At 44.3% G+C, this 15648-nt stretch overlaps 1 protein-coding gene across 9 annotated transcripts in view; it reads right to left on the bottom strand.

Annotated features, from left to right (window-relative positions):
- KIF21A (kinesin family member 21A) overlaps positions 1–11000 on the bottom strand; it is an 83191-nt gene extending 72191 nt beyond the window's left edge. For all 9 annotated transcript variants that reach the window (XM_042872308.1, XM_042872310.1, XM_042872314.1 and 6 more), the window contains exon 1: positions 10906–11000. In XM_042872308.1, coding sequence (XP_042728242.1) covers positions 10906–10949 — 44 coding nt within the window. In that variant the 5' untranslated portion in view covers positions 10950–11000. The remainder of the gene's footprint in view (positions 1–10905) is intronic.
- Between the last annotated feature and the right edge of the window lie 4648 nt (positions 11001–15648).

Below are 15648 nucleotides of genomic sequence, written 5' to 3'. Positions count from 1 at the left end.
AATGGTAGTGGGTGGGAAATAGATTTCCGAACAAAACGAACCCATTAGCCATGTAAAACAAAACAAAACCGTCCAGTACTTCATGCTGTGTCTGATTACAACACATTACCCCCCAACAGCAGCCATATTACCAGCACCACTATATGACTGCCCATCTGCCAAGACCTCGCTATGCCCCTCACATTCAGAACTCATCTGAAGAGGTTGTGGTCCCTTTGCTGAAGCTCTCCACACAGCTCACCCTCCCCAACAGCCTGTAGACACAGACCGTACTATAACTTGCTGGCTTTTAGGCCTTGCCTGTTCTCTTCCAAGTACTTGAGAAGATTACCAAGAAGACAGAGATGAGCTCCCTTACTGAAGTCAGGAGAAGAGACAGCAGCCACAAACCAAAGCAAGACACTTCTCAACCCGGTCTAAGGAAAAAAAAAATTCCACCTGAGAACAGTCAAGTATTGGTTATTCCAGAGACTGAGCAATCTCCATTCTTAAAGGTTTTTCCAATAATAACTTGATAAAGCCCTGAGCAACCTGCCCTGAAGTTAGTTTTGAGCCTGCTTTGAGCTGGAGGTTTGATCAGATAACATCCCAAGGCTCCTCCAAACCTAAATTTGTCTAAGCTTACCCTTCCAAATTTCCAAGGCTTTTCTGTTAACACGGATGTTGTCACATTTCCACAAGCATACCATGTCATCTGAATGGGATCGTTCTCAAGAAGAATTCCCTGAGAGTAGACCTGCCGAGAAGGACTTAAGGGTCCTGGTAGATGAAAAACTTAACACAAGCCAGCAGTGTGCACCTGCAGTCTAGAAGGCCAACTATATCCCGGGCTGCATCAAAAAAAGAGGTGGCAGCAGGGGAGGTAGGTAACTGTTTCTCTCTACTCTGCCCCTATGAGGCACGATATGGAACACTGCAACCAGGGCTGGGGGCCCACGAAACAGAAAAGATGCGGAACTTTTCGACAGGGTCCTGAGGAGAACCACGAGGATTGTAAGAGAGCTGGAGCATCTCTCCCACAAAGACAGAATGAGGGGGCTTGGGCTCCAGGGAAGACATCCATGCAGCCTTCTGACATTTAAAGGAGATTATAAACAGGAGGGAAATTAATTTTTTACATGGCTAGATAGTGACAGCACAAGGAATAATGGTTTTAAACTGACGGAGGGAAGATTTAGACTAGACGTCAGAGGGAAGCTTTTACAGACAGAGTGGTGAGGTGCTGGAACAGGCTGCCCAGAGATGTAGATGCTCCATCCCTGAAGGTGCTCAAGGCCAGGCTGGAAGGGGCCCTGGACAGCTTGGTCTAGTGCTAGATGTAATGGTCAGCAATCCTGCTTGTGGCAAGGGGATTTGGAACTAGATGACCTTTGACATCTCTTCCAACCCAAGCCATTCTATGATTCAAGTGTGCTGAATTCAGGCCTTGACAATGGACATGCAACTTCATGGAATTGCAGGCAATTGGGATTGAGGACACATGAAAATGTCCTAGAGATTACTCACCCACTCTACTTTTCTGTACTAATATCATCTATGTCCATATCCATGACAGATATCAGTTTGATTTGTTTTTAGAAGTCTCTCCTATGGATGATATCATATCTCCGCAAACTGCCCCAGGACATCCATCCTAACAATAGATAAATGCTTCCTTCCTGTCTTTTACTTTTCTTACTGGAGGTTAAGCCTGTTAACGTGGCTGGAACATGAAGAACAATTTATTCCCTTCTACTTTGCATTTGGCACTAAGTATTTCAAAACACAGCTCTTAGCAATCTTCACCTTCTCATATCTCACATTATAGAACCAGCCCTGTTTTTAGATGCCCAATAATCACCCTTCTCTCCTCAATTCCCTCTAATTAGTCTGCATTTTTTCTTGAACTGAACTGAAATTGAAAGCTGGACATCAGCCAAGACATTATCAGGATTATCATGGATGACTTTGTGCCTTGCATAAAAACTCCATTTTCTCTGAAGTCTGATTTTCTTCTTTTTTTTTTGCCACAATACTTTCATTTCATGATCAATTTTCATATATTATTAAAAATCACTTGCCTATAACAACAGCAGAGAGTACACTTGCCCTTTACTGTCAGTGAACTAGCATCCAAGATGTAGGCTAACATCACTTGATATAAGACCCCTCTCTACCTCCCAAAAAACTTCTCAGCAGTCAGAGGAGTTAAAAAACAGAAGAATCAGCCCAGGATGGGCTAGCCCTGCTTTCAGACCTGGCAGCACAGAACAAAGCACTTTCAACTGAAGCTCTCAACTGTAGAATGTTTATTCCTCTTTTGGGCCTAGCAAGGCTTTACTTGTTGACATTCAATGAACAATGAAAGCCCATCTGTTCCCCAAAGGCTTTGCTAGCAATTATAATGAAGCAGACCTACAGGTAGCTTCAAAATTCAGAGCCAAAACATCAAGTTTACTAGATGACCAGCCAACACCACGTGGGCCATGAGGAAAGAATTAGCTTTGGGAGCATTAAAAAATATACAGATATTAATAATCAATGTACTTCAGTATTAAATGGCTTACCTGTCAATAGCAGTTCCTACCCCAGATCTGTATTGTCCCTGAGTGATCAGATCAGACAGAAGTGTAAATCGCACTACAGGTAACGCAGATTGAACTGGCGGCCCTCTTTCTGACCTGCTATTACTTCAAACTGTAAGTAGGGTAGCCCTTCTCTTCCCTCTTATGTGTAAAAAAAGATATGTATAATATTTACTCTTCCTCAGCCCTGCATGAGAATATTTGAAATACACTGAGGACCAGAAAATAGTTTTCTCATTAAACAAATAAAACTATCTCAAATGTACAGATTATTCACTTGTGACATAATTGTAACTAGAAAAAAGAAAACATGGGAAATATCAGTAATACCAGTCTCCAAATTAACATGTATGGGGTAATACTTTGCGGGGGGAAAAAAACAAAACCAGTGAAAACAAAATGCAGTATTCAAAGGCATCACATTACAGAGCCAGAAATAAATATTTATTAAACATTTAGACTTCAAAAGGAACACATTTGAGACCAAGGACTGAAAGACACCTTACCTGGACAACTGCTACGGAGCAAAAACCAATGAAAAGTATTGTTTGCTTAGGATCAGTCAGCCATTTCCTATGGATCAGTGTTTTGCATTAGCTTTTTTAATTCTATTCTTTTCATATTAAAAAAAAAAAATTAAACAATCAGGAGAGGAATGGGGAGAGGGTTATGGAAACAAAGCCATATGGGTGCTTTAGCAAAACAGAAGTTTTTGATTGTAGCACTTTCCATAGAAGGTAATGAGTAAGGTGTTTTACCAGCAGCTGTTTTTCTCATTATACTGCACTATGTATTACTTACACAACTCTGTAAGTGCTTACTACACTTTAAAGCTGTATCTTTGGCCTGAGGAACTTAAGACACAATTCTGAGCAGGCAAAACAAGAAGCACCAGCAGAGCACAAGAAGATTAGAAAAAAGAAAGAAAAGAAAGGCTCGCTACATACCTTCATATCATTCAGACTCATAAGGTAAAGACAGAGGCACAGTGATTCTGGACAGAATCAAGCACAAACTGAAAAAGAGGAACTACTGCAGCTGGCAGAAGTATCTGATCAAAAGTACTGCATGAGAGATGAGCAGTCCCAGGATCTTGGGATAACGAGCCTTTAGAAGGACTAATTAAGTTAAAAATACATGAAGAGGGAGGGAAAAAAAATTAAAAAAAAAAAATCAGTGTCTTTCCATCTACTGTGTGGCATTTCAGGAAACTTGGAGTACTTGAAGTATACAGAATCTGCATTAGATGTACAATGTCCTGCAAAAGTTAAGCATCAGGTAAGCACCCGAGCTACGTAGCTGTCCTATAGCAGTACAAATACAAGCAGCACCAATGAGAAAACAAACTCTTGAATCCATTTCCAAAAACATCCTTCAACTTGTACACATGTAGATTACTGTGCATAACGAAAAATCATTTTAAAACCTTCTATGAATGTTTTGTTGCTCTCAGCCTCTCCTGCTGGAACTCCACCAACTCAAGGGATGCATCATTCATTTTTGCTTGATAGAATTAAATCCTAAAGTTGCCTAAAGTGTGCACTGTCCCAGACAGCAAGCCTAGCACTTGTCAACTGATCAGAAAAATAAGTTACACCAGCACTGGTGGACTTAAGCAAACCTGTTGAAGGCTGCTGAACAACAAAAATGGTACCCACTCCTCACTCCTGGTTCCCAGAGTCTATCCAGGAGACATTTTACATTAATCCACTGGCTAGCTCTGTATCAGCAGCTTAACTGGTCCACTCCAGCAGTACTAATATTACACTTAAAAATCTTGTTAAGATCATGCTGTGGTTGATGCTGAGTAGACAGCAAGACTTATGGCCAGAGACTGAACACGGAACAGTAAGTGTGGATATAAACACCACCAGACGAGCACCGTAAGCATCTATCACCCATCCCAATTACATACAGTCCATAATCAGCACTTCACAACAGATCCTGCAGCATATGGAAAGGTCATAAAGTAAAAACAAGAAAACCACTACTGGTTTTCATCACACAATAAATGAATCAGTTGAAAAAAGTTAGAATTTTCAGAACCAACAAGAACAACTTCAAGGACAGAAAGGTTTCAGGCATGTATGTCCCTTCATGAATTTTCAAAGGCAATGCAAGTAGGTTCACATTTTAAACATTTAAAAATATATTGGAGAGACCTTCTCTGCACATCAAAGTCACTGTGCCACTGTCTTTAAAACCCTTCCACTGGTCTCCATTTGCATGTTGTTGCTATGGTAAATGCATCAAACTAGAGAACTTGTTGGAAAAAAATAAGGCTGAGTTTCTGCCTTTAGTCACACTGGGGCAGACATTTATCTCAGCCAAGTTTCACTTGGGAAAACTGGAAAGTAATACAGAGAACTACAAAAAAAGAAAGTAATAACAGAAAGAAAATGAGCACAGATTTAAAATAATTTTAGAGAAGAAGGGAAAGAGCACACAAGAAAAAGGCACAGCTCATGTAGTTACTCTTGCTGGACTCGTTCAGATTGTGTTTGATTTCTAATTAAGTTTTTTGTTCTCCAGTTCAAACAATACTTTTAACTTCTTGTAAGTGCTCTACACAGGAATTAAATTAGTATAACAAAAAAAAAAAAATCATCTGCTCCAGCAGCCCCAGATATGACAGAATACAGAATCTTCTCCTCAATCAGCTAAAGAAATGCACCTAAAACAGCTTTATTTCCTATCTGTAATCATGCAACTTAAGAGAAAAGTGAAAACTTCAGCAACCATCTCAGTCTCGGCAGCAAGGGGAACCTATGAAGCACTTGGAGCAAAGAAAGGGAAAGCAGAGGGAGGGAGCAAGGCTCCCTCAATCCCAAGCACGAGTCATTCAGTTACTGTAGAAGAACTCACAGGAGCCGCACAGAAAAGAGGAAAAGGTGAAGCCCTGAGCTCAGTAATGGGGCTCACATTGTAGCACAGACATTCCTTTAACTCTCTACAGAGTGCAGCAAAGAGAACGTCACCAAATGGAAACCAGATTTCCAAAGTGAACTAAATTCCCAGGTCTTCTACAAGCTTTACTTAAGTTCAAAATACAATCCACCTGCAGCCACAGACAAACTAATACCACTTCTGGTCGGTTTTGTTTTGTTACAATTGAAGACGCATTCATGTTTTGGCAAGGAATACATAACGTGAAGGGAAATGCCTGACTAGGCTTTCTTTCCCCTACACAAAAGAATGAGTTTGTGGTTACCTCACGAGCTGTGGAAAGGCAAGTTTATTTCCTAGAAAGCAAGATCACAGATCCCAGCCTGCCCCAAGCAATATCAGTTACGGATGATCAAGTCAGATATGATGAAACCTGAATTAATTCAGCAGCAGATGGTGCTGTGTTTTTTTTCCCTAGCTCAAATGCAAAACATATGGATGGGGTGGCATAAAGTTTCAGCAAAGGACAAGGGAATGTTTGTTTAAGTCACGGTGCAAAGAGTAACATGAAAACTTACAAAAGATATGCAACGTGAGCTTTCCAAAAGCTAGATTTCTTTGGTATCCTTCCATTAACAGACTCTCCAACAGAAATATTTCCCAACACTTGACAAGACTAAAAAAAAATAAAAATAAAAAAAATCACTATTTAATACTGCCAAACAACTTTTTTTTTGCCCTTACAGGGCATTACTGCATAATTGCATGCTGCTGGACTGCTGAACTTCATTCATACATCATTTTCTCAGATATTTTTCCTGAAAAACTTTCACATCCTTACATAATTACAGCTGGATTGTAACTGAAGAAAGTTCATTTTTAGGATCCAGTGGATATTACTGTAATCTATTCTGTTGCTTAACTACTTACAGAACAATTTAAATAGTAAGAGATGCTTAGCGCTGTACAGGAAGCATGAAACCAGTACCTCCAGAGCCTGCAACATATACACCACAGCAGGCATGGATATTCAGCTGACATTTGTGGAGCCATTTGCAGAACAGCAACCTAAGTAAGAAAATTAATTTTAACACACAAGGTGCTTCAAAGCACAGCCATCAAAAAGACAGGTTCCTTCCACTCAACTCCTTCTTTCCTGCTTGCAATAGCTGGATCCAGCACAGAGGAAAATAACTTTGGTGCAGAAGCTATTAGAAATAACTGCTGGGAAGAACATGAAAGATGGAAAGGTACTCAAATAGTAGATAGGAAGGAAAAATAAAAAATAAAAAATAGAAACTAACAAAAGAGCAAGAAGTGCAGAAGAGAGCCAACTAAGTAGCTCAGGAACTGGGGACAAGGGAGGAACAAACCCAGAGCTTCCAGAACAAATCTATGCAGCAGAAGGTTGAGGTTACAAGGAATGAACACATCCCATCTGCCTTATCAGAAGTTCACAGCATATCCTGATCTCATGCCACAAGCAGCTTGATTAGTTGGGCAAATACGTAAATAAACAAACAAACATACTGACATTGAATTAGTAATCAGTACATTTCCCCTCTTGGAATACCAGAAATAGAAGGTTTCATTCGTGAGCTACAATTATTACTTTCACTGTTACTTAAAAAGTTTCCTGACAGATGCCTTATATTTTGTACATGAAATTGCCATACTTGGCAAACATCAGATTTCACTGTGGTGAAGCAGCATTACAGCGTATGGCAGAGAGCCAGGGCAAGTACAAGAAGGGCACCTCTGAGATGATTCAGGGAAATCTGGGTGGCCATATCCCACAGCTCCTCTTTGCTTGAGGGCTGTAACACAGCCCTGACAGCAGCAGCTGAAGTAGTGGTACTCATGCTCTTGCCAAAGTAGTGAATAAAGCACATCAACTCAAACATAAGGAGGATTTAAAAATAAATGAATTAATCAATAAAACACTTCCACAGCTCTTCCCTTCACTGCTCTCTGATATTAAATATACCTGGTGATAAAACACCATCCCCTAACTACTCATTTTCCTGGTTCTTTGCTTTTGGCCATTAACACAGTTTCAACTGGATTCCATCTTCCTCTATGACAGCATGCCCAACGCTGCAGCTCTATTTCCTTCAGCTGCACCACCACACAGTTCATACCCTTTCACTGTCCGCTCCACCTGAGGCATCATTCAACCACATCTCAGTGACCACTGTACTTTTCCTTGGTTGTTGGTCACTTGCAGAGCTATTCACCTTTTCACATAACTCTTTATTATTTCTTCCTCTGTTCTCATGCAGCATCTTAAAAGGCTGCATTACCAATCAACGCTGAAGCTTATCATCTTTGTGTCTGGGACTCTCAGTGACTCAGCATGAATTAAAGCCATCCTTCTCTTGTGGAGCACTAGAAGACAGACACCTCCATTTTCCACAATTTTGTTGTCTTCTCTATAACAGGATACATGTAACAGACATTGTTTTATGCTTCAGCAGAGGCAAGTCCCCCAAGCAAGCGTTCTGATGAGCTCCATCCATCCATTACTACTCTCTTCAAGAGTTCCCTTGTTTAACTTGTGTCAAAAAGGCAAAGGACCTAACTCCAACCTTTCTGTATGCTCAGATCAGCCTTGGTAAGATCACAGAATGGGTTGGGAGGGGCCTTTAAGATCATCTCATTCCAACCCTGCTGCTTTAGGCAAGGACACCATGCAATAGACCAGGTGCTCCGAGCCCTAGGATGCCCATACAGAGTGAGGACAGGCACTGCCACCTCCCCTGTTGGAGACATTTCAAGTCCCAAGCCCCAGACAGCTCACACAATAACTAAGTTCCACACTAATACATGCTGTGGCTAGAGAGGATCACAGCAGTCGGTGAGAACCTCATCTACCCAACCCATAAGAAGCCTGAGTTACACTACATGGTGGCTAACATGGCAAATACCCAAAAATTTGAAACTATAACTGACATCCTTCTGTGAACTTGATTCCAGAACTACCTGCCTGATGGCCTGCAGCACTTCAGAGCTTCCTCAACAAAAGTGAATCTTCATCTGCTGAAAAGACATTGACAGAAGGAAGGCGGTAATTTCAGCTTGACAAAAAGAGTAGCTTTTCACATGTAAAAGAAAAAAGAGCTCAGATAGCCATCAGGAGGCCTCCCTGATTTCATCTGAAAACAAGCACTACACACAGGCATGCAGAGGAACACAGAGCAAAGCTCTCTGTTGAAGTTGCACACTATTACCAAAATAGCGAGTCTACAACTCTTTCAGTGGAGGCCGCAATACAGAAAGAATTTTTTTTCTTAAGTGGGGAATTTAACCTTAGTTACTGGATTACCTGCCAAATTCTTTTCAGCTTTCATGCTTCACTAAACAGTATTTAGCTCAGTGCTCACAAACCCATTATTACACTAAAGAAAATGGGGAGCAATTAACATACAAAATGATAGCTTTAAGGTGGTGCTGGTTGGAAAGAAACAAGTATTTTTGAATAGTGTTGTCTACCATTAGGTGAAATAACTAGGTTTTGGAAAAAAAAGAAACAACAAAACAATTTGCTAAATCATTTCAGTAATGTCTATCCTACAACTCTGATTAAGGCTCAAGCTAACGCAGCTCTTCAGAAAGCTCAGGGCAAAATGCCTTTGAAACATCTCAGTTGAGTTACTACTATGTGGGTTGCAACCTAAAAGTCAGGGCTCCTGTTGGGCAAGCCCTGTTCATAAAATATACATGTAAAAACAGACTAAATCATTGTAACAGCAGAGACCAATGCTGAACTAAGCTCAAATCCCCCAAAAGGACTGAAGAACCAAAAGAAGGAAACAGAATTCAGTAGTTTTCATCAGCACAGTGCTGTGCTGATGCAACTGGTCTTGCAGCTCAGAGCACTACAGCACTACACAGAGTACACAAACAGAAATAACAGAGAAGTTACTGGCAAGGAAAAAGCAGTTGTGCAAGGGTTTGATCCTGGCTTCTAAACCGAGAAGGAGAAATGATTAACTGCATGTGAACAGTTAATCTGACAAAGCAGGCAGATGGGAGCAAAGATGCAATCCCTCATTCCTAGCAAGCTGTACTCAGCTGCAGGACCTCAGTTGTCCAATTATGCTACAGAAATATGCCTTGTAACATTTGGGATTTGTTTTCAAGAGCTACCGTGATCCATCGTAATGCAGCTGAGCCATGCTCATTCACTTTTATCAACCCTTTGCCATAGATTATTTCTAATCTATTTATCATAACACGTCTACAACCATGGACATATCTGCACCAGCAGCTTTTAGTCAATTCCCAGTAACAACAGCCCTTTGTATTTTAAATGAACTCCTACACCGCTATTTTCCTTGGCTTGAAGGATATTTAATATTTTCTTCAAACGACAGAGCAGTCTGCTAACCTGCAACACGCTCTATTTTGGGGATCACACCTATCTCATATTTTCCTCTTTAAATACACAGCCTAATCGTGCTTTAGAATAACACCTCCCTGTACTCTGTGTGAAAAAGGCTCGGGCAGAAAACCACTCCCGCAGAAGCATCTCTCTGCACGGGCAGCACAACTGCAGCGTACATCCCATGTTATCACACATGGGCGGTGCCTGTTTACCAAAAATGTTATTGAGCTGTTCCCCCCAACACACCCACCAGCAGCAGCTCTCAGCAGCACGGCTTATTCCTACGCCCTGTTTAGCACAGCTATCCACCTGCTTTGTCTTCCTGTGCAGTCCCTGAATTAGGCATAAGGTGAAGCGCATGCGGTGGCTGCAAACCCCGAACGGAGAGACAGACCTTGCCCGAGGTCTGACCGCGTGTGCCACCAGAGCAGCAGCAAGTAACGCAGAGAACCTTCTTTAGAGGGGAAAAAAACCCACAATCCCCATTCAGTACCACGACCCCAACCCAAACACGTGCATTCTGCTGTACGTGTGCGTGCGTGCAGGTCTATTTCCTCTTATATTTGAATTATGTAAAGGCATCCTGAAACTTAAGACATCCGTAGGCTAATCTGGAAGTTCTTCAAACGTAACATCTTCACGTAGAAAACCGAGAAGAGCCAGGAGCTCGCTGCCGAACACCAGATTTTTATCTCCGATTAAAAAAAAAGCGTAATTTGAATGAGCTGATGTTCCCGAACGATTGAAGCTCCGTTCCCAGCACGGCTCCTACACAAACTGCCGTTTGCTGCAAGCAGCCGCGCGGTTCGCACCGCGGAGCGCAGGAGCGGCTGCGGGGCCATCATTAGCGGGAGCTGTGCGGCGACACGGCTGAAAGCGCGAGGCCGAGAACGACTCGACGAGCAAGGCGGCCTCGAGAAGCGTTTGTCCACCTCTCCGCCGCTTCCGAGGGAAAAAAGAAGTCAGAATGAGGCCCCGCGCGGACCTCCCAGCGGCGGCGCGCTCCCTCCGGGCGGACGCAGCTCCGCGGAGGGCCGCCCCGCTCCCCCACCTGCAGCCGCCGCTTACCTGACGGCCACCCGCACCGAGCTCTCGTCCTGGCCGGCCGACATGCTGCCGGGTGGCGGGCAGCGCCGCAAGCGGGGCCGAGCGGGAGGAGCTGAGGGCGGCGGCCGCGACTCCGCTCACCTCCCGCAGCGCCGCGCTCCAGCCATTTTAGGTGCCGGAACGGCTAAGGTAGAGCAGCGGAGCTCGGGGCGGGACCGCCGCTCCTCTGCCCCCGCCCCGCTGCGGCCCCGCCAGTCCCTGGGCGGGGAGCGCCGTCGCGCCGTCGCTCGCTCTTGCGGTCCGCCGGCCGAGGGGACGAGCCCCGGGCGCCGGCCCCAGCCCCGGGCCCGCTCCAGCCGCAATGCGTCACGGCCCCGCCCCGGGCCGGCGGTAGGCACGGCGCGGGCACGCGGCCCGACGGGAGCGCGCGGCGCTCGCCCCCCGCTGCCTCCTTCCCGCCCGCCCGCCCCTCGGGAGCCTCGTGCCCGCCGGCCGCAGGGCTGCCGCCGCCCGAGCCCAACGCTGCCGGAGCCCGACGCTGCTGCCGCCGCCTTCACCGAGCGCCCGGCGTTCGGTTGTGAGCCGGGTGGGCGGGCAGCGTCCATTCCCGATGCGAATAGCGGGGAAACGAGCCCGGCTATTTTGCCCCCAAACGATCCGCATTCCTCGGGAGGGTTTTCCATCCGTCTGGGGAATCGTAACGAGATGCCAACGAGCTCGCCGTGCGAGGGCTGCTCAGCCGGGCGGGGTGCTGAGCTGCTGCAGAGCCGCTGCGGCCCGTCCTGGCGTGCAGCGTCGTTGGGCTATCAGCGATTATTTACATCGCATTTACAAATCCAGCCAAAAATAACGCTTAAGCAAACACGGCAAGCACGAAGGTTATTATGCATTGGCTCTCGCAGCTTCAGTAAAGTGGATACTTTCTTATCCAAATGTATCCGATGCTTCTTTTCTGCTGACGCGGCGCTAATGTAACGAAGGCATTAAAGCCGCATTTGCGCTTGGGCAGCATCTCCTGCTGGGTGGGCCCCAGCACGGCGGCCTCACCCTGAGCATGAGCACGCGTGTGAGCTCTCGCGTGTCCCTGGTCGCTTATCTCTGCCTGACTGCATCCCTTCCTCTGTGATCTGCATTGGAAACGAATTAAGCAAGCTGAGTCTGGCAGAGTTCCTCCTAAGCTTAACGTTACTACAGGTGGATCAGTGTCTGCATCTGAACCGTAAAGGATTTACCCTCATGGCGAGGATTTGTTGTCCACATTGCGATTAAAGAGAAAGTGATAAGGTGGCTGTAGGAAGTAGTTTGGGGAGTAAAATGCTTCTCAATTATGTTTATTTTGGTCCTACTGTATCATAGGCATGTCTTCTATCTTAAATACTTCAACCCAGTGCAACGCTCCTCTGAAACTGACACAGTAAAGTACATGTAGCTTCTCGCCATGTTTCGTGTGAGTTGCCTCCTCTTTGTCCATCCAGATGGAAAGCAGGAAAAAGACATAGCTTCTATCCCTTGTGTGACACATTTTCTCTGTACCCCCATCTCCAGAACACGCACAAGCCTTTTGTTAAAATGAAGTGCTTTATTTTGGCTTTTCCTCATTCTTTCAATGTAAAAAAGTATTGTGCTATAATGTTTACTGACTCAGGAAAATTACAATTCTCCCGCTTTTTATTTCTTAAAATGTAGATGCCTTCTGCTCCCCAGCACCCTATTCACCTCACTGAAGGATTAACTTTAATAAGTAAGGCACGATCAGTCCCTCACCTTCATTGTGTAAGTATCACCAATGTCTGATTTATCTTTAATAAAGCTGTATCATAACACTTACAGACTTATGAAATCTCAAAGCAAAAGAAAGAGCTGTGGAAGTCCCATTTCCTGGTTCCCCTTGCCATGCCCACAATAGGACCTGCACATCGGTTCACTTCCAGATCAGCTGTTCTCATAAAGGGCACAAACTGCAGTGCCAGGGAGTAGCAGGAGAGTTTCTGTCTGTGATCCCTGCTCAGAGGACAGCGAGGGACTGCCTTCCCTGGCAGCAGCACTGTCACAGCTGGTGCACTTTCACCCCCTCCATTCTCCTGCCACATGACTCAGTGCCACGTGCCATTCACTGGGGCAACCAAAGAAAGATCTGCATTTGGGAGGGCAAGGGCTATGACTGACAAACACAGGCGCACACGCGCACACGCTCTGCCCACATGCTGAATCTCCTCACGGAGTTCCTCAAGCAAGCATCAGAAATTATAGAGCTTAAAATCGTGAGCTGTACACGACCTCAATGAGCATCTCAATAGACTGCAGTGCAATCTGCCACACTAATCACAAGCAGATCCCATCTACGTGTCCGAGACCTGTCTTGAACTGTGTCATGCCTGTGGACTACTTGTCTAGGCCATGTCAGCACTGTACCAGCTGATTACGAAATGGCCTAATTAGAGTACTGCAAGTCCACTTAAAATAGTGGAGCCTTCACTTTAAGTATTTCAACTGTGACAGTTTTCTAGTGCTCACTAAGCAAGCTCAAACAGAAGTTTAGGAGCTAGGGCCATTGCAAGGGGGTTAACAGTATCTTCTTTGACCTGCTGAAAGTACCATTTAGTTCTGAGAAGAACCAATGGAAATAATAGAAAGTTAGAGAAGTTTGTCCTGACATTTCACAACCATGAGGATCTATCTCATAATATTTTGATATGGTTTTGTTTTTATTTAAGATTTAATTGTACAAAAAAAAAAAAGGACTTGGGGGTCCTGGTGGACGAGAAGCTGGACATGAGCCAGCAGTGTGCACTTGCAGCCAGGAAGGCCAACTGTGTTCTGGGCTGCATTAAAGAAGGGGTGGCCAGCAGGAAGAGGAAGGTGATCGTCCCCCTCTACTCAGCTCTTGTGAGGCCCAACTGCAGTACTGTGTCCAGGCCTGGGGCCCGCAGTACAAGAAGGACATGGAGCTCTTGGAGTGGGTCCAGAGGAGGGCCACTCAGATGATCAGAGGGCTGGAGCACTTCTCCTATGAAGAAAGGTTGAGGAAACAGGGATTGGTTGAGGGAACAGGAGGAGGAACGTCCGTTTACAGGGGTGGATAGTGATAGGACAAGGGGAAATGGTTTCAAACTGGGACAAGGGAGGTTTAGGTTAGATATTAGTAGGAAGTTTTTCACACAGAAGGTGGTGACACACTGGAACAGGTTGCCCAAGGAGGTTGTGGATGCCCCATCCCTGGAGGCATTCAAGGCCAGGCTGGATGTGGCTCTGGGCTGTATGGTTTGCTGGTTGGTGACCCTGCACATAGCAGGGGGTTGAAACTAGATGGTCATTGTGGAACTTTGCAACCCAGGCCATTCTACAATTCTACAATTCTATGAAAACCATATCAGATAACAGCCTCACTTTCAGAATATAGCTGTCATGTTCTCTAGTGCTTCTTCTCCTAAGTAGTGGAAATGGTTAGGATATCATCTTATTAATGAATATTGTCTTCTTGAATTTGTATGATAAATAAACTAACTACATACCACCCACAATGTATTCCATAATTTTGGAAAGACACGCTGTGGAGCCTAAATATGTATGCAAACCCTACAGAAAATATGCATTCTAATGAGTAATTTTTTTCTTCACATTTACATGGCAGTGGGGAAAAAAATGAAGAGATTTTTGCTCCTCATGTAAGTGGTCACAGATTTTCTCTATAAGTTTTTACTTGCCTGAGTCTTTCATAACTCTATAAGCTCTATGACCCAACAGTTAGCGGTATTCCATCATCATCTGACACAAGAAGGGTGACTGAACTCTCGTCAAACTGGGTTTCAACTGATGTTGCTGACTGAAATCAAGTCAGCAATATTCATTCTTTAGCAGTAATCACTCTATTTTTATGAACATTAAGCTCTTTAACATCGAAGAATACAATGCTTCCAGGTTTATTCTTGGCAAAGTCAAACCTCTGTTTTTATTTCTCATGTGATGCCTCAGGGTTTCACAAAACTTAAGCTTTTCTGCAGCCAGCCTTTCAAAGATCTTCTTGCCATGCTAAACTGAACCAGAAACTGTTGGAACTTGATTTTGATGGATTTTTTTGAAGTAGGTTTTTCTTCTCTGGCTTCCTTATTTCAAACTGCAGGTCTTTGGAAGTAGTTAAGCTTATCAAAGACATCTCAAATGCTTTCTATTTTCTTCTCATCACTCACGGAGATTTTTGATAAAGCACAGAGGAAGGTGTTAAGCCATTCTAAAGTGAGAGGCAGGAAGGTACCACGGGGCCTTTGGTTCCAGTAAATGTTGAAAACAAACTGCTAAAGAAAAATGTTTCTTGGCTCATATGGGACGAGGGAAGGTACATTCAGAGTTGACAAGGAAGAAGGGAGTGCAAGATCATGTTTGCATAATCAGAGAAGCAGCAGATAAGGAAAGGAAACAAGCTGGTTTAGCATAGACAACTCTGGAGAGAGAGTGGTAGAGAAAACAGAAGGGATGGGGTGGAGAAGGAAGAGGGATCTCTGGAGTCAAAGCCAAGTGATGGCTCTGCAGGGTTGTTCCTGGAGCTTAGGAAGCACTGGGAACCTCCAGAGCAAGAAAAAATGAGATGGATCTTTCCTATCTACCTTCCAGAAACTAAATGAACCGGAGAAGAGAAAATACAATGGAAAGAAACATGACTAAGGGATCGTATCTGGAGCTGAGAAGAAGATTCAGTGGGCAGAGTTGCCAGCTGTACAATCACATTCAATGAAGAAATAATTTCTTCATGAACTAGTGCTTTCTGTG

Source organism: Lagopus leucura, unplaced genomic scaffold, assembly GCF_019238085.1.
Source record: "Lagopus leucura isolate 7727_CA_CO unplaced genomic scaffold, USGS_WTPT01 Super-Scaffold_100008, whole genome shotgun sequence".
In the NCBI taxonomy this organism is placed as follows: Eukaryota; Metazoa; Chordata; class Aves; order Galliformes; family Phasianidae; genus Lagopus; species Lagopus leucura.
The sequence above is the reverse complement of the archived record's forward strand: the minus strand, read 5'-3'. Positions and strand labels throughout refer to the sequence as shown.